Source organism: Entelurus aequoreus, linkage group LG20 (genome assembly GCF_033978785.1).
Source record: "Entelurus aequoreus isolate RoL-2023_Sb linkage group LG20, RoL_Eaeq_v1.1, whole genome shotgun sequence".
In the NCBI taxonomy this organism is placed as follows: Eukaryota; Metazoa; Chordata; class Actinopteri; order Syngnathiformes; family Syngnathidae; genus Entelurus; species Entelurus aequoreus.
Genome location: NC_084750.1, coordinates 353,823 through 372,884, shown reverse-complemented (window position 1 = coordinate 372,884; position 19,062 = coordinate 353,823). Strand labels below are relative to the sequence as shown.

The 19,062-nt window shown below is 37.8% G+C and overlaps 2 protein-coding genes across 2 annotated transcripts; one reads left to right on the top strand and one right to left on the bottom strand.

Moving 5' to 3' along the window:
* Positions 1 to 1,658: 1,658 nt before the first annotated feature.
* Positions 1,659 to 8,650, bottom strand: LOC133635760 (gastrula zinc finger protein XlCGF57.1-like). Its single transcript, XM_062029033.1, has 3 exons — positions 8,181 to 8,650; positions 5,781 to 6,029; positions 1,659 to 3,444 (listed from the first exon to the last, which is right to left on the bottom strand). Exons 1-3 carry the CDS (start codon positions 8,290 to 8,292, stop codon positions 1,985 to 1,987), a joined length of 1,821 nt encoding a protein of 606 aa, XP_061885017.1. The 5' UTR covers positions 8,293 to 8,650; the 3' UTR covers positions 1,659 to 1,984.
* A 38-nt stretch (positions 8,651 to 8,688) lies between these two features.
* On the top strand, positions 8,689 to 18,381 carry LOC133635761 (gastrula zinc finger protein XlCGF57.1-like). The gene is made up of 3 exons (XM_062029035.1): positions 8,689 to 9,233; positions 9,956 to 10,198; positions 16,008 to 18,381. The coding sequence occupies exons 1-3, from the start codon at positions 9,188 to 9,190 to the stop codon at positions 17,510 to 17,512; spliced, it is 1,794 nt and encodes a 597-aa protein (XP_061885019.1). The 5' UTR covers positions 8,689 to 9,187; the 3' UTR covers positions 17,513 to 18,381.
* Positions 18,382 to 19,062: the final 681 nt, after the last annotated feature.

The following is a 19,062-nucleotide window of genomic DNA, read 5'->3' as shown; positions in this document are numbered from 1 at the left end:
TTGATTCCATGATGTTTATTACAATGTTTTACTCAAAGAAGTTTCCATAGTCGTTACAACTGACGGAGGCCTGATGACTCTAAGGAAATGCCCTCTTTTATTCTAGACACAACCGGGACTGTATCTATGCCTGTCAAGCCGAAGACCGGGGTTCAATCTCATAATGGGGAGATTATTTATGTACCTCTTATTTCATCAGTTATCATCTTGTTGAACTTTGAGAAGTAATCACAGCATTCCTCTCTGAATGTTGTGATGTGTGGACTCAGTAATGCTGCATGGTCCCACAGAAGTAAAACACAGTACTTTAGTACTGTTTGTTGCACAACTCAAAATTCAGATGCAAGTCTTTCCAAAGTGAAAATCATTCGTCAGAGTCAGTGACTCAAAATAAGGATTGCGGGTGAATTTTAAACAGCGAAAAAATGAAAACAATTAGGTGGGATTCTAACCCTTCATTCCTGACAAATTTCTCAGCATTTAGTCATTTTAAGTCCACTGTGTCCGTACCTATAGTGTTGGCAGTCCAGTACCAAGAGGAAACAAACACCTCTACTTTGGGAATATAAAAACAAGTCAGGAGTGCCTCATTTTCTTTGACTTGACCTCCTCCAGGAACTGCAGTCCTGTATAATGACGCTCGCTTGTAATAAAGCAACTTTTAGTTCAGTAAAGCGTCTCCGACGTCTCTTTTGATCCAGCCGCACTGCCGTGTCATCCTTCTGTCCAGACGAGGATGACAAGACCAGTAATACACATCAGTGGCATACCGGCTTGTCATGCGAGAGACCTGGGTCTGATTCTCAGCCAGCGCTATAGGTCTGTTTTTCCTTGGAGTTTTTACAAATTTTTTCTAAGCTGATGTTGGGAAAAGTACAAAATCCGTTTTTGTGGGAAATGCAAGACCTCTGGATTACAGCCGAAAAGCAATCGTCTCGATCACCTTACAGTCTAAGTGGAGATCGCTGGCGTATACGCAGGTGATCTTCAATTTGACTGATTGCACCAAGACTTGGGGAACAATAAGAGGAATGCGACAAAGGGTGGTTTTGTAATGATTGGTGTGGGCCTGAAAACAGACAAATTTAGACTGGGACTAATTTGTTAAAGTCATTTTCTTTGCAGCAGTTTCCATAGTGTAGTGGTTATCACATTTGCATCCCACAAAAGGTCCGCTATTTGAAATAAGTTTGTCTTGCCTTCCCTCTGACCTCTATAAATAGGCAAGGAAAAAAATAGTATAGGTCCTGTGTTTCATCATGAATTCTTTCGCAACATACCTGAGCACCTCATGAAGAACCGAGTATATGACATGTGGATAAACTGATGGCTGCCATGCCACAACAAATGCTTTGGGTGGGGTGCAAATCCCACCTTTTATCGGTTATTGCAGATACCTTCTCCGATGATCTCCACTTTAACTGGAAGGTGGTCAAGGCTGTTGCTTTTTGGCTGCAATCCAGGGGTCTTGGATAAAAGAAGATTTCATACACTTTCAACATCAGCTTCGCTGAAATGAGTACAAATTTGAATGGGAAACCGACTTATTGCCTTGGCTGAAAATTTAGGAGTTCATCTATTGAATCATTTACAAATGAAATAAACAAATGAAAATGTGTAACACTTTATTAAATCAAAAACTCATACAAACACACGTCTATAAATAAGTATAAAAGGGCATTATGATTATCTATATATACACACTCAATGTTCATTGTATGTAACACATGTTTTGTACTGTTTACTCTCACATTTTCAGTCAAATTCTGCTGTTCCTTTTTAAATAAATGTAAACAATATTGAATATTAATGCATGTACTTGACTGAAAAACCACTCATCTAAAATATATAATCTATTAATGATAGAAGCATACTAACAACATTGTGTTACATACACAACAGTGTCACACATTTAATTTGTGCTGATGTTATTAGAAACTCAAAGTTATCAAAGTCTTGATGGTTGATTGAAAATCCTGCAGCTTCATTTGCTGCTGTTCTTACCAGCACACTTGTGTTTCTTACACTGGTACTTATAAGAGAATCTTTCATCACACACACTGCAACTAAACACTTTCTCATCTGTGTGTGTTCTCATGTGTGTTATCCGTTTTGATCCCTCACAAAAGTTTGTTGCAGCTTGAACAGGAATGGGGTTTTCACCAGTATGTATTTTCATGTGTCCCTTCAAATTTTGACCTTGTACAAAACCTTTGCCACATATTGAACAGGCAAAAGGTTTTTCTCCAGTGTGCAATCTTACATGTCTTTTCAAACTCTGACTTTGTGTAAAACATTTACCGCAGATTGAACAAGAAAAAGGTTTTTCACCAGTGTGCTTTCTCATGTGTACTTTTAAATGCGGTCTTTGTACAAAATCTTTACCACAGATTGAACAGGTGAAGGATTTTTCTCTAGTGTGTATTTTCATGTGTTTTTTCAAATTGTTACTTTGTACAAAACCTTTACCGCAAACTGAACAGATAAAAGTTTTTTCTCCGATATGCGCTCTCATGTGTACTTTCAAACATTGACTTCGTACAAAACCTTTACCACAGATTGAACAGGTAAAATAGTTTTCTCCGGTGTGTGTTCTCATGTGTATACTCAAATATTGACTTTGTACAAAAGCTTTTCCACAGATTGAACAAGCAAAAGGTTTTTCTCCGGTGTGCATTATCGTGTGTGCTTTTAAATACTGTCTTCTTACAAAATCTTTGCCACAGATTGAACAGGAAAAAGGTTTTTCTCCCGTGTGTGTTCTCATGTGTTCTTTCAACACATGTTTTCGTGCAAAACCTTTTCCACACAGTGAGCAAAAAAAAGGTTTTTCTCCAGTGTGTGTTTGCATGTGTTCTTTCAATACATTTTTTCGTGCAAAACCTTTACCACACACTGAGCAGGAAAAAGGTTTGTCTCCAGTGTGTATTCTCATGTGCACTTTAAGATCACAACGGTATTTAAAAGTTTTGTCACAGTGAGAACATGTCAAGTGTGTGTTGTCAGTGTGACATGTCTTATCAGCTTTAGAGTCTTCATCAGCAGTGTCAGGAGAGTGTGACGTTGTGTCGTCACTATCTGATAGTGGAGCTAAGATCTTGTCTGCTTGTGATCCTCCACAGTGGTCTCCATCAGATTCTGTTGTCATGTGTTGAGTTGAGCTGCTGCTTGGAGGCTCCACCTCTCTCTTCTCACTTTCACCTTTGACCTCATCATCTTCACTCTTCACAATCACACCAGTCAATGGCATCTTGGTGACATCAACCTCCTCCAGTTTTTCACGATACTCTCCCTCCTGACTGATGCTGTGTTCCTCTTCTTCCTCTTTAAAGTGGGGTGGCCGAGACTCCTCCTCCTCTTTAATGTGGGGGGGAAGCTGTTTTTTCTGCTCCATCCTGGAGGTCCATTCTTGCTGCTCAGGGAGAAGATGTTCTTCACAGACGTCTGCAGGACACAAGAAGATAAAAAGGTTTTCCAGCTTTGCTCAGTCACATGAAACCTTGTCCTGCACCAGCATGTGTTCTGATAATGTCATCAGTCACCACGTTGACATTCAAGATGGTCACCATGTCGTTCATCAGGGAAATCAGAAGCAATTTGAGTATGAGTATTAGAAAAAAAAAACAGCAGTAAAATCTTACACAGCTGCTCACAGATAATAGAATTGAACAGTAAACAGGAGAAATAAGAACAACGTTCGACGAGCAAAAGGAACGAAAAACAGGAACCCAAAAATAAAGTAAATCAGAAGACGTTTGAAATGTATGATTATGTTTAAAATGTTAAACTATTGTCCTAAATTATGTAGAAATGTCATATCATGAGGTTGGTGTGCTTTTAACTATGGGTGTTTGTGCTGCAGACGGGCGGTGGTGGCCGCTATGGAGCTACCTATGGTTGTCGTTACTGTGTTGTATTGGAGTGATCGGGTGGCCGTAATTGGGGGCCAGCTGGGGTTGGCTTGCTGGTTGGCTTAGGTGCCGGCATGTGGGCGGGATGTGTTGGCGTCTTTCCCTGTTGGGAGGCATCGTTCTCCGGTCTGGACTTGTGTAAACGCATTGCGGTCTGTGCAGCTTGGATGCGGTGTTCGCATTGAGCAAGGGGGCTGTGCAGTTTTTGCACGAAGTTGTCAGTGTAGACTCTGCACAGTCGTGATGAGGCGGGCGGGCGCGGACTTTGTTTGGTGGCGGGCGGGCTGGGGGTGGAGTGATTGTCCGCCCGGTTTGCATTTAGTCGGGAAAGTTCTGGAGCGTTTGTGGATTGAAGTGGGGAAGGAAAGGCATGTTCGGACACGCATATGGGGATGGTGTGGCTCTTGTAGGAAAGGGACGGTCTTTGGTGTTTCCTCTGCTGGGACGGCATATTGTGCTGCTATTTATTTTGGTTGTTAGGAGAAGTGCAGCTTGGTTGGGAGATTTTGGCGTGTGTGTGGTACTTTTTGTGCGCATTGATGGTTTTGCTGGCAGTGGATTTGTTTGGTCGTTTTGTTTTTTGTTTTAGTTGTGTGTATTAGAGGATCCCCTGCCAGGGGGCGGGTGTCAGAATAATTGTATCTAAGTTATCACAAAACTTTTAGTTGCCATGAGTTCCCGGCGAGAGGACAAAAGCTGTCTTTGATCTTACCAAGCAGAAGGCTTGTAAAACTCCACTGTGTACGATGGGAGGAGACAGGAGGGGTTCAGTTTCTTTGATCTATTGTAATCCACAGGAAGATCTTGTCTTGACCCGAGATCTACAAAGTGGAGAGGAAGCGGGACCTGACGCAAGCTCCAGGCATCTTTTCTTTGAACTGTTTTATGACCGAGGGCAACGGCTGTTTATGACCCCCCTCTACCCTTAGAAACAGCTGTGGCCATGTAATCAGGGAAAGTCCAAATAAAAGAGGAGGCGTGCAATCCTCTTGCCAGAGCGTGGTGGAAGCCTGTACAAGGAGTACAGCTCAGACGTTTCTCCTCATTGAGCCAAATTGAATCCTGTCTCTGTTTAATTCCTTGCTTCTTGTCTGTTTAATAGATGTCATCGGTGTTTGAACCTGACAGCGGGGCTGTTTTTTTTTAATTTTGGTTGTGGTTTTTGTATAGTTGTGGGATTCTGCTTGCCTCGGGACGCCTCCAGGGTCTTGGGTTGTGGGGGCTGACTTCCTGGCAGTATGTTTCGGTTGCCTTCTGCATCGGCTGGGGGGGCTTTCTGTGGGCTCCCAGCTCCTCCTACTTACAGCACACACACCTGTAAAACTTTGAGGGGTTGACCTGTGGAAAGGCGTGACGTGGGGATGAGGATGCTTCTATGGGGCTCCAGTCTGTCTGACTTGGCCCCTGTTCGTCCATCCCTCAATTTTAACTGCATGTTAGACACTCAGGGTTTGGGGGTCTCAACATGGTATGGACCCACCATGCCACTGATATGCCCCAATTTTAATTGCACCAATAGTCCCCACCTCCATACATATTTTCGTCACGCTACAGCACACACATTAATAGGGACTGGAAGTCAGTGTGATGGCTGACCTTCTAATTTTAACTACACAGTAGACACACTTGTCAGCTGCGATATGATATGCTCTTATGTTACGTGAATGTGGAGATAAAAAGCAAGTATATCTCCACCTATAGTCATAACTGTGGTGCCTGGATGTTAATCATTGATACACGTGTCAGCTGCGATATTCTCTTATGTTATGTGAATGTGGAGTAAAAAGCAAGTATATCTCCACCTTTAGTCATAACTGTGAACATCTGTTACAAACATTGTATTAGATGATATGTGGATGTTGTGCTTACTTGGACTGTGATGAAGCTGTGAGGACTCAGGTGGTTTGTCTTCATGGTCTTCAGTCTTCACAGAGACAACAGTCAATGGAAACTTGGTGAGATCAGCCCCCTCCTGCCCTAGAAGACACTCTTCCTCCTGAGTGACCCAGAGATCCTCCTCTTCTTCTTTAAAGTGGAAAGGCTGTGGCTCCTCCTCTTCCTGTTTTACATGAAGGCTATGTGACTCTTCCTCTTTAATGTGGGGGTGCTGCTGAACGTCTGTTGGGTAAATAGGTAAATAAGATTAAGAGAGAATATAATGAGTTTTTGACTGACACTGTGACCCAATTAGATTAATTGTGTTATTTTGTGTGTTGTGTTAAAAAGTGTGTAACTAAACAACCAAATAAAATATTTGAAAGAGTTCCTTTTGTCCTCACCACTAAATCACCTCAAAATTAGTACAGTAAGTTTGGTGAGGTAGGTAGAAATAGGACTTGGAATTTGGAGGTAGGGGCAATTTGAAAAGCGTTTAAAAAGATGAGCCAGCAGTGATTGAACATTCCTAAAATGCATATTAAAACTGTTAACCTCCGGTGTAAAGTGAGTAACCATTTTATTCTGTATATGTGACCCACCCATAATGTGTCACATTTTTGTGTTGATTTATTTATTTTATTTTGTGGTTTGAATTCGTTTTTGGAGCTGTCATTCCACATTTATCAGTATTCACATTGGTCAGTAGGGGGCAGTAGGGCGTTTCTTCCCAATTGAAAGCTATTACCTGCAGACCGGAAGTGTCTTGTCATTCTGATGAGAGCGACCAGTCTGTGAACAACTGAAACGTTCTGTGTGCTTTTTCCTCCTGTTTAACAGGTTAGTTTTGGTGAATCAACTCACTGAATAATATCCATGTGATCTTTATAAGTTTAAGTACACATTCTGATGGTGGAGCCTAACTCTAAAGTGTTTGCGAGTTGTAGTTAGTATTTGTGAATGAATCCAGTGCACAGCTGCAGTAATCAATACAAAATGGCGACGTGAGTGTGCAATGTTTATATAGGAACTTCTGATCCTAATTTAGACTCCCAAATTAGAGCTCCCGTTTTCTTATTGATTTTATAATGTTTTTTTTATTTATAATGTGTGTGTTCTGAAAGAGGTTTTACATGCTATTTTGTTGTGTTTAGACATGGTTATATAAGTTAAGCTCTCAGGAATGGTCAATGAACATTTCAAGTACAGTAACTTAAAGCTGCTATTATAAGAAGAAGAATATGAAGACAAGTAAAGTGTTTAAATGAATGTTGCTAAAAAGTGCATTAATTTAAAGGTGAATATTCCTGAGAAAGACAAGACAGTGAAATAATGTCTAATTGGGCACTATATTGTATGTTTTGGAGTGATGATGTGGGTTATGTGAAAATATATGGCAAAGGCATACAGTATTGTTATGGTCATTATAACTCCAGTGATACAGTAACGGTTTAATGATAGTTTATTGAGTGTTTTGATGAAAATAGAGGTGAAGATAAAGTAAAAGACATTGACATGATAATACAAAGTGACAAAAGATATGGGAAGTGAATTGTGGATTTGTAATTTCTGTTAATAAATTCTGATGAGAGCGACCAGTCTGTGAACAACTGAAACGTTCTGTGTGCTTTTTCCTCCTGTTTAACAGGACATTATTATCTGACTGCTTGTCCTGGCTACCTGGGACCTGCAACATACACATGTCCACCTAAACCTCATAACCCTGTAATGGTATAGTCGTTACATTTATTGAAATATCATAGAAAAAAAATATAATTACAAATCTACTTAAACACAGTAATTCTATGTTTTTATCATCTTATAAAATAATGTTCTTTATGGTCATTTTGTGGCTGGGCCAAAAGGAACTCTTACAAAACATGTTTTACTAAGTGGTGTTTTTATGGAGTATGTCCATCAACAATTCCTCTTTAGAGCACAGCTCCCACATTCACCTGGAGACCATCTACTACACGCTGAAGGAAAGTCAGTCAGCTTTATCTTCTTTTAATAAAACAAATGTTGACTACTTTGCTTATTGAAAAATGATTGACAATACATGTTTACTTTCACTTATATATGCATGTAGGTCAGAATCAGGAAGTGACATTAGCCATGAAATTATAAATTCTATTGATTACAATGTCAAATATATTTGGTGACTGTGTGAGTTTAGTGTAAACATGTTGATACACATTGTTACAAACTGAGAGGAACATCAACCTCTCATAAATATTGTGTCTGAAACTGTCTACTTTTCATGAACAATATAAAAACAAAGCAGTGCATCATCCTCACAAGACAATACACCTTATTAAAAACAACATATTTAAGAATAGTGTTAACAATAAAATATAAAATTAGTAAACATGTGAGAGTAAGAAGTAAACAAACCTGTTCTGTGTAACACAACTTGATGTTTCTTGATAACAGCGTCCAGTAGCTCCTTCTCCTCTTTTGTTGGACAAAGTTCCTCCTCGTACTCTGCGATCGTTCTTTCGCACATTTCCACACAATCACAACACTTTACACTCACACTTGATCTCTGCTTAGCGACGTGTTGATAACTTCCGCGCCTCTTTGTTAGCGGCTAACAAGCTAAGCTAAGCTAGCTAGCAGGCTAGCACGAGAAGCGTCACAGTGCTCTCAGACTAATGTATCCGGATATAAATAAATATTAACGATGTGTACTCTGTTAAACGACATATATGTGTACATGTATGCACTGATTATTTAAGTAACGTTATTAACCACAATAACGTCTTCTCCATCAAACGCCATCTTGTTTTTTCTTCCTCCTGTTTTGGCGTCTACAAGGTCTCAAACCTGGAATGAATGTTGGCCAACGTGTGTTTCACTGGGACATTAATAATTGATGCACACTTACTTCGCCGAGCCACACCGTTGTATGTTTAATGCCAGTGTTCCGGATATGAACCGATACTTTAATAGTAATTTTACATAACACGAAAATCAAAAGAAGAAAAAGTGTTGGTTTTTGTTTCTCTCGCGAGATCTGACAACACTGCGCGATAACTAAACAAAGACGAGGAAAAACAAGATGGCGTTTGACGGAAAGACTGGGTTCTTAATCAGTGCGTACATGCACACACATATGTCGTGTAATAGGTTAAATATCTAAATAGTAAATATTAATGGTTTGTATTCAGATACATTAGTCTGAGCGTACTTTGTCGATTTTCCTGCTAGCTTAGCTTGCTAGTTAGCTTAGCTTGTTAGCTGCTAACAAAGAGACGTGGAAGTTATCAACACATCGCTAAGCAGAGATCAAGTGTGAGTGTAAAGTGTTGTGATTGTGTGAAAATGTGCGAAAGAACGGCAGCAGAGTACGAGGAGAAACTTTGTCCAACAAAAGAGGAGAAGGAGCGACAACATCAACTATGGACGCTGTTTTCAAGAAACATCAAGTTGTGTTACACAGAACAGGTTTGTTTACTTCTTACTCTCACATGTTTACTCACTTTATATGTGATTATTAACACTATTCTTAACTATATTGTTTTTAGGAAGGTGAATTGTCTTGTTAGGATGATGATGCATGGCTTTGTTTTTATATTAAACATGAAAACTAGACTGTATCAGACACAATATTTATGAGAGGTTGATGTTCCTCTCAGTTTGTAACAAAGTGTATCAACATGTTTACACAAAATACATTTGACATTGTAATCAATATGGCTTACAAAATCCCTAAAAAGGGAGAAAGGTATTTTTAATTGATGACAAAAACATATTGTGAATATTTTAGGGACAATGTTTTTTTTATATCCATGATATTTAACATATGGTGGGACTATGCCTTTACAAGATTAAGGGTATATATAATGCTCAGGTGTAATAGGCCGACATGTATACAGAAAACAAATGGTTAATCACTTTACACCGGAGGTTTAAAAAGTTCTGATTTGTCTTTTAGAAATGTTTTGATCAATGCTGCCCGCCCCCCAAATTTCTTAGCCCGTTTTTATTTTTTATTTACTGGACTGCTTTTGAACTCATTTTAGTGGCTAGGACAAAATGAACTATTTTCCATGTTTTATTGGTTGTTTAATCACACACCTTTATCACAACACACAAGAACACAAATCTCATTGTGTCAGCAGTTTCAGTCAAAAACTACTTTTAATATTTACTTATTTAACCAACAGACATCCAGCAGTCCCCCCACATTGAAGATGAATATTTGCATCCCCCTTGTGTAAAAGAGGAGGAGGCAGAGCCATCCCACATTAAAGAGGAAGAGGAGGAAGTGTGCATCAGTCAGGAGAGAGGGTATCTTCTCGGGCAGGAGGAGGCTGATCTCACCAAGTTTCCACTGACTGTTGTCTCTGTGAAGACTGAAGACCATGAAGACAAACCACCTGAGTCCTCACATCTTCATCACACTCAAAGTAAGCATAACATCCATATATTATCATCTAATACAATGTTTGTAACATATGTCCACAGTTATGACTAAAGGTGGAGATATACTTGCTTTTTACTCCACAGTCACATAACATAAGAGAATATCGCAGCTGACAAGTGTATCGGTTGTTTTGGGGTTCTAGGTCACATTACTAAAATGCTATTGACGATTATAATAAATAAATGAAAATACAAAAAAATAATCACAAACTGGAAAAATGCATAAGCTGAATGCATAAGCTGAGTATAACATTGCAAAAAACAACAACTCAGAAATAACAACAACAATAATATGAACGTGGTTTTGGGGTTCTAGGTCACATGAGTAAAAAAACTGTTAGTGGTTAGATGACTTAAAAATAAAACCAATGGTATAGCTGAGTATAATAATGATATAGGGACAATATAAAAGTGGTTATGGGGGCTTAGGTCACATGACCAAACATCTCAAGATGATTGGCATTTTCAAAATGTTCAAAAACTGTAAAAAAATGCATAAGCTGAGTATACCATTGCAAAAACAACAACAATATGAACGTGGTTTTGGGGTTTGAGGTCACATGACTAAAATGCTATTGATGATTAAAACAAAAAAATAAATAAACTGGAGAAAAAAATGCATAAGCTGAGTATACCATTGCAAAAACAACAATAATATGAACGTGGTTTTGGGGTTCTAGGTCACATGACTAAAATGCTATTGACGATTATAATAAATAAATGAAAATACCCAAAAAAATCACAAACTGGAAAAACCAATACACAAGCTGAGTATAACATTGCAAAAAAAAAACTAAAAAAACAACCCAAAATAACAACAACAATAATATGAACGTGGTTTTGGGGTTCTTGGTCACATGACTAAAAAACTATTAGTGGTTAGATGGCTTATAAATAAAACCAATGGTATAGCTAACTATAATGATATAGAGACAATATAAAAGTGGTTATGGGGGCTTAGGTTACATGACCAAACATCCCTGGATGATTGGAATTTTCAAAATATTCAAAAACTGGAAACATTGTACGTGTGAGCCGAGTATAGTAGTAACAAAAAATGATTCATGTTTTGTTTTATCTCTGATCTGCTCGCATTGGCGTCTTGCTGCCGGGTTAAGCAATCCAGTTTGGTCGCTGCTTTTCTGTCACATCTTGGCGTCCATGATTGACAGTTTAGCCTGCTTGGCTGCGGAATATGGAATTATGATTGTAGCAAAAGTATTTGCAAACGGATCTCTTAATCTGCACATCTTTGTTCTTCACGTGTCGGTGTACTAATGTGTGTGTCTGTATCTCAATGTGTGTGTGTAATCAGAGCCGTGTGTTTTAAGTTGTCTGTCTGTATTATGATTTATGATTTATATGTGGGTAAAAAGACATTTGTCCTTATTTTGATGTGTGTGTGTTTGTAAAAAATGTGTGTCTGTATTCAAATTTGTGTGAACCAGAAAACCTCGATAGGCTTTTGTTTTGACAAAAACATTGTATTTTTACATGTGACTTTTGCAAGAGTTGTGTGTGCGTAATAAAATGTGTGTGTCCGTACTGAAGAGTTGTGTGCATGTGTTTAAAAAAATGTGTGTGTCTGTAATCAGATGTGTGTGAAGCAGGAAGCCTGATTGGCTGTCTTTTTATACGTAATTTCTGCCGTGTAAGATTTGTTTGTCCGTGCAGCGATTCGAAGTTGTAAAAAGACTTGTCTGCCTGCACTCACACTCGTGTTAGACTTAGACTTCCTTTTATTGTCATTCTAATTTGAACGTTACAGTACAGATAAGAGCGAAATTTTGTTGCATTAGCTTGTTGTAGTGCAGGATAAAAGAGCAATAAGGTGCAGATATACACTACCGTTCAAAAGTTTGGGATCACATTGAAATGTCCTTATTTTTTGAAGGAAAAGCACTGTAGTTTTCAATGAAGATAACTTTAAACTAGTCTTAACTTTAAAGAAATACACTCTATACATTGCTAATGTGGTAAATTACTATTCTAGCTGCAAATGTCTGGTTTTTGGTGCAATATCTACATAGGTGTATAGAGGCTCATTTCCAGCAACTATCACTCCAGTGTTCTAATGGTACAATGTGTTTGCTCATTGGCTCAGAAAGCTAATTGATGATTAGAAAACCCTTGTGCAATCATGTTCACACATCTGAAAACAGTTTAGCTCGTTACAGAAGCTACAAAACTGACCTTCCTTTGAGCAGATTGAGTTTCTGGAGCATCACATTTGTGGGGGCAAGTAAACGCTCAAAATGGCCAGAAAAAGAGAACTTTCATCTGAAACTCGACAGTCTATTCTTGTTCTTAGAAATGAAGGCTATTCCACAAAATTGTTTGGGTGACCCCAAACTTTTGAACGGTAGTGTAAAAAAATTGATTACTGTACAGATAAATATATTGCACTTTTGCATATGCATTCACGTTTATGGATGTCTTTATATTCCAGCGAGTTAATCCGTTTTTGGGGGGAATTGAGGGGCTTATTATGATGCGTTCAAGAGTTTTATGGCCTGAGGGAAGAAGCTGTTACAGAACCTGGAGGTTCTGCTACGGAGGCTGCGGAACCTCTTTCTAGAGTCCAGCAGTAGAAACAGTCCATGGTGGGGGTGGGAGGACTCTCCGCAGATTTTCTGAGCCCTGGTCAGGCAGCAGCTTTTTGCGATTTCATGGATAGGAGGAAGAGGAGTCCTGATGATCTTTTCCGCCGTCCTCACAACACATTGGTGTTGGCGTTGAAGTCAAGACCAATGGACTTATCATCACTTTACGTGAATAAACATTTTAGCAGTAACGTAGTTGTCAGAAGTATTTGGTACTCAAATAAGTTATCAGTAATGTTATGATCGCTTTTCCTGCTTTAGGGGGCGGGGTTTCCTTAGTGAAAAGAGTGATTGTGAGACCCACGGTCTTCCCTGTGGCTTCCTACCGGTTGGACGTGCCCTAAACATCTCCTCAAGGACTGGCGTCCCGGGGGCATTCGGACCAGATTCCCGAACCACCCCATCTGACTCCTCTCAATGCTGCGGCTCTACTCTTAAGTCCTTCCGAATACCACAACTTCTTACTCTCTAAGGGAGCCCCGCCCCCAAACACAGGAAACGCGATAATTTTGGCCGCTATAAGTCATAAAATTACTGATAACTTACTTGAGTATCAAATACTTCTGACAACTAAATTACTGCTAAAACATGAAGTTTTATTAATGGTAAGTCCATTGTTCTTGGCTTCTACGCCAACACGAGTGTGAGTGCAGGCAGACAAGTCTTTTTCCAACTTCCACCAAAGCCGTATATTGAGAGGGTATGATTTGTCAAAAGCCCTCACGTGACTACGGGGCGCCACATTGGAGACCATCTTGAAGACGCTGCTAAGCTTACACTGCACATCCTCACTCGACATCTCTTTGAATTGAAGAGTTTTTTGCCAAGTAAACATTCCATGTTGTGCAGCATGGGGATGCTCCGCTCGCCAAAAATGCGTGAAACATTTGCAACAGTTTCCCACGACCCAGAAAAAGACAAGTGTCGGAAGTAAAGATTATGCGGGAGGCCGAGAGATCCAACAACAACATTATCTTGTCTGAGCAAACGTGGTAATTCCACTCTCAGTAACACTCGGCCTGACAAAACCTTGCTTCAAAATTGCACCTTTTCTGCGCGTGTCACCAAGAATCCAAAGTAATATCTGATTAATAAAAATATGTAATGTAAATTTTGTAGTTTTTGCAAGAAGGTAATTGAAAACATTTGCTATAATCCTAACCCTGTGCAATCCCATACTGTACACTACATGTTTTTCACATTAAATAAGAGTAAGAAAATAACAGTAAAAGCACATGCACATAGCGCAGTGATTACAATCAATAAGCATTTCACTTTCGTCATTTCTTTTGCTCAAATGAACTGGATGAAAGTGGTCTTTAATTGTCGCCACTGAGTGTAATTATATATAATTATGTATAGAATAACCTTCCATTCTTCATCTTCAATACTGCTTGATTTAGCTCTCATCTTATATCCAGAGAGAACTTGACCATAAAAAGATGGCCGACATTAATTAACTATCACTAAACTTCCATAAAACTAAATATATCATATTTGTATATTGCAAATATGTAAAACACATATTATGATGGATAAAATTGAAATTAAAAGAGTAAAAGTAAAATGAGTTATTATTGAAGTAAAGCTAAAATGTAATCTACACAAAATTATATAAAGAACACAACAAAATATTAAATAGAACAAAATACAGCCATAACAAATATTAACTGCATTTATTGTAAGCAACTTTAGTTGACGTATACATTACCAACTTTGTAAAGGTCTGGGGACATACATATAAACAATCACAAAACAATATTCATACTACAAAAAGAGAGTAATACAAATAATTAATGGAAATTATTATCAAGACCCAACAAATGATTCATAAAGTCACACATTTTAAAAGTAAATGATCTTGTATAAAACACAACTGCTCAAATAATGTATAAAGTAAATAATAATATGCTTCCAGAAGATGTTTCAGAAGTGAACCAGTAAATATGAACTAAGAGGGATTGATGTGTACTCAAAAGCAAAGGTATGAACAAATGTTAAACAAATATGTATATCATATAAGGGTTTTCATATATGGAATAATTTACAATTAGAAATGAGGCTGTTTTGGCTCAGTTAGTATAGAGCGGCCATATCAGCAACTTAAGGGTTTCAGGTTCGATTCCAGCTTCCCCCCATTCGATTCACTGCCGTTGTGTCCTTGGGCAAGACACTCTAACCCAGGGGTCCCCAAACTTTTTGACTCCGGGGCCACATTGGGGTAAAACAATTTGTCTGGGGGCCGCACTATATATGTATATATATATATATATATATATATATATATATATATATATATATATATATATATATATATATATATATATATATATATATATATATATATATATGTGTGTATTCATACATATATATATTCCTCGCGCACTAATTGACTTAAAGAGAGCACTTGCTGCATGTCACGTTATCGATGGTAAAATGCATTTTTAGACAATATGATTTGCCTGAGTGGCTAGGAGACGTTAGAAAATGGACTAGTAATGACAAATTTTTAAAAAATAATAGTAAAAATGTTTTTTATTTTATTTTATTTTTTAACTTGGGACTTCCCGCGGGCCGGATTTTGGACGCTGGGGGGCCGTATCCGGCTCGCGGGCCGTAGTTTGGGGAGCCCCTGCTCTAACCATTCTCCCAGTGCCTCCCACACTGGTTTAATTGTAGCTCAAATGTAGATAATGGGTTTCACTATGTAAAGCTCTTTGAGTCTCTGGAGAAAAAAGTACTGTATAAACATAATCGCTGGGTTGCAATCATGTGATCTAGAGGCACATCTGGGTTTCAGGCGATGGTCTTTGATTCTTGTATTTCAACACTTTCACTGTATGTAACAAAAGAAACTTCCCTGCCGAGTCTGGTCTGAGTACCATTTTATTTGGTGAGTTCAAGGTATTGAACTTTGTTTGTTGAGGCTTTGTTCTTATACATTATACACAATGAAGAAAATGCTCTGTTGTTGATTTGCTTTAACCAGTACAAATAACGTGAAGTAAAAAGTGCCTTACTTTGACTCACAAGATGAAATAAGTTATATATTTGAACATCATACTGTCCCCTATTTATTATATGACATGTCTGAGTTAAAATGTGTTTCTTTTGCTGTTTTGTTCTGCAGACATTTATTATTTGACATGTCTGAGTTAAAATGTGTTTATTTTGCTGTTTTGTTCTGCAGACGTCCACCAGCTGATTGGACGTCAAGAAGATAGTGTGCCTCAACCGCAGGGGGGGAGCTTCACTTTGGAGCAGAAGGCTCCACAACACCTCGAGGAGCCACAGTCGCCTCAAATTAAAAAGGAAGAGAAGAAGTCACTGCTCCCTCATGATAAAGAGGATGAGGAGTCACAGCCCGTATGTGTTAAAGAGGAAGAGGAGGAGCCTCATGCCCCTAACTTTAAAGAGAAAGACGAAGAACCCCAGCCCCCTCATTATAAAGAGGAAGAGGAGGAAGTGTGGATTAGTCAGAAGGAAGAGTGTATTCTAGGGCAAGAGGAGGCTGATCTCACCAAGTTTCCACTGACTGTTGTCTCTGTGAAGACTGAAGACCATGAAGACAAACCACCTGAGTCCTCACAGCTTCATCACAGTCCAAGTGAGGAGAAGAGAGAGATGAAACCTTCAAGCAGCAGCTCAACTCAACACATGACAACAGAAGCTGATGAAGACCACTGTGGAGGATCACAAGCAGACAAGCTCTTAGCTCCACTATCAGATAGTGACGACATAACATCAGACGTTGATGTAAATATGGAATTACACGTGAGAACACACACAGGAGAAAAACCTTTCAGTTGTTCATTTTGTGGTAAAATATTTTCCTCCAAAAGTAAAATGCAAATACACATAAGAACACACACAGGAGAAAAACCCTTTGGTTGTTCGGTTTGTGCAAAAAGGTTTGTTGTAAATTCCAATTTGACTCGACATATGAGAACACACAAAGGAGAAAAATCTTTCAGTTGTTCAGTTTGCAATAAAATATTTTCTGAAAAACGTAAAATGCAAAAACACATGAGAACACACACAGGCAAAAAACCTTTCCGTTGTTCAGTTCGTGGTAAAAGAGTTGAAGACACACATAATGTGCAAACCCACTATAGTTGTTCAGTTTGGGCAAAAGGCCTTATCAGAAACAATGACTTGACTACGAACATGGAAACGGGTACAATAGAAAAACGTTTTAGTTGTTCAGTTTGCGGTAGAAGATTTACTCACAAATATAGTATGCACATGCACATGAGAAAACACACAGGAGAAAAACCTTTCAGTTGTTCAGTTTGCGGTAAACGATTTTCTCACAAATATTGTTTGCAAATACACATGAGAAAACATACCGGAGAAAAACCTTTCAGTTGTTCAGTTTGTGGTAGGAGAGTTTCTTACAAATATAGTATGGAAATACACATGAGAACGCATACCGGAGAAAAAACATTCAGTTGTTCAGTTTGTGATAAAAAATTCTCTACCAAAAGTAACATGCAATCACACATGAGAGGACACACCGGAGAAAAACCTTTCAGTTGTTCAGTCTGCGCGAAAAGATTCTCTGTCAATAGTAGCATGCAAAGACACATGAGAATACACACCGGAGAAAAACCTTTCAGTTGTTCAGTGTGTAATAAAAGATTTTCTGACAGTAGTAACATGCAAACACACATGGGAACACACAAAGGAAAATAACTTCTTATTTGGAAGTCCTCTTTGAATGGACCCAATAGTGACTACAGGTCTATTGGAGTGCTTCTCTAAAATCTGGATTTAGGTTTAGATTAGCCAGTCAGGACCCAGCCAGCCAGTTTATGCTATGAATTACATAACACTTTTAAGTTACTATGAAGTACTCATTAAAAATAAATCAGTAATATATTTTTCTATTTTATATTCATTGTTTTTAATGATGATTCTCAGCCAGCGCTTTAAAACTTCCTCAAAGTAAAATGTTTCTAACCAAATAATATATCAAGGCCACCAGTGAGCTAATGTTACCATTAGTGGTTTAACATAATATACATATGTATCAAATGTATATATTTTTCACAATTACCTAATAATGATAAATAATGAAACACATACACAAAAGCAATCCAAGAGAAGCAACTTGAAAATTGCAGTCATGTTGTTATTAAGATCTAATGCAGGGGTCACCAACGCGGTGCCCGCGGGGACCAGGTAGCCCGTAAGGACCAGATGAGTAGCCCGCCGACCTGTTCTAAAAATAGCTCAAATAGCAGCACTTACCAGTGAGCTGCCTCTATTTTTTTTAATTTTATTTATTTACTAGCAAGCTGGTCTCGCTTTGCCCGACATTTTTAATTCTAAGAGAAACAAAACTCAAATAGAATTTGAAAATCCAAGATAATATTTTAAAGACTTGGTCTTCACTTTTTTAAATAAATTCATTATTTTTTTTACTTTGCTTCTTATAACTTTCAGAAAGACAATTTTAGAGAAAAAATACAACCTTAAAAATGATTTTAGGATTTTTAAACACATATACCTTTTTACCTTTTAAATTCCTTCCTCTTCTTTCCTGACAATTTAAATCAATGTTCAAGTAAAAAAAAATTTTTTATTGTAAAGAATAATAAATACATTTTAATTTAATTCTTCATTTTAGCTTCTGTTTTTTCGACGAAGAATATTTGTGAAATATTTCTTCAAACTTATTATGATTAAAATTCAAAAAAATTATTCTGGCAAATCTAGAAAATCTGTAGAATCAAATTTAAATCTTATTTCAAAGTCTTTTGAATTTTCTTTTAAAATTTTTGTTCTGGAAAATCTAGAAGAAATAATAATTTGTCTTTGTTAGAAATATAGCTTGATCCAATTTGTTATATAGTCTAACAAAGTGTTGATTGGATGTTAACCTATTTAAAACATGTCATCAAAATTCTAAAATTAATCTTAATCAGGAAAAATTACTAATGATGTTCCATAAATTCTTTTTTAAAGTTTTTCTCTTCTTTTTTTCGGTTGAATTTTTAATTTTAAAGAGTCGAAATTGAATATAATCTGTTTCAAAATTTAATTGTCATTTTTTGGTGTTTTCTCCTCTTTTAAACCGTTCAATTAAGTGTAAATATCATTAATTATTAATAATAACATAGAGTTAAAGGTAAATTGAGCAAATTGGCTATTTCTGGCAATTTATTTAAGTGTGTATCAAACTGGTAGCCCTTCGCATTAATCAGTACCCAAGAAGTAGCTCTTGGTTTCAAAAAGGTTGG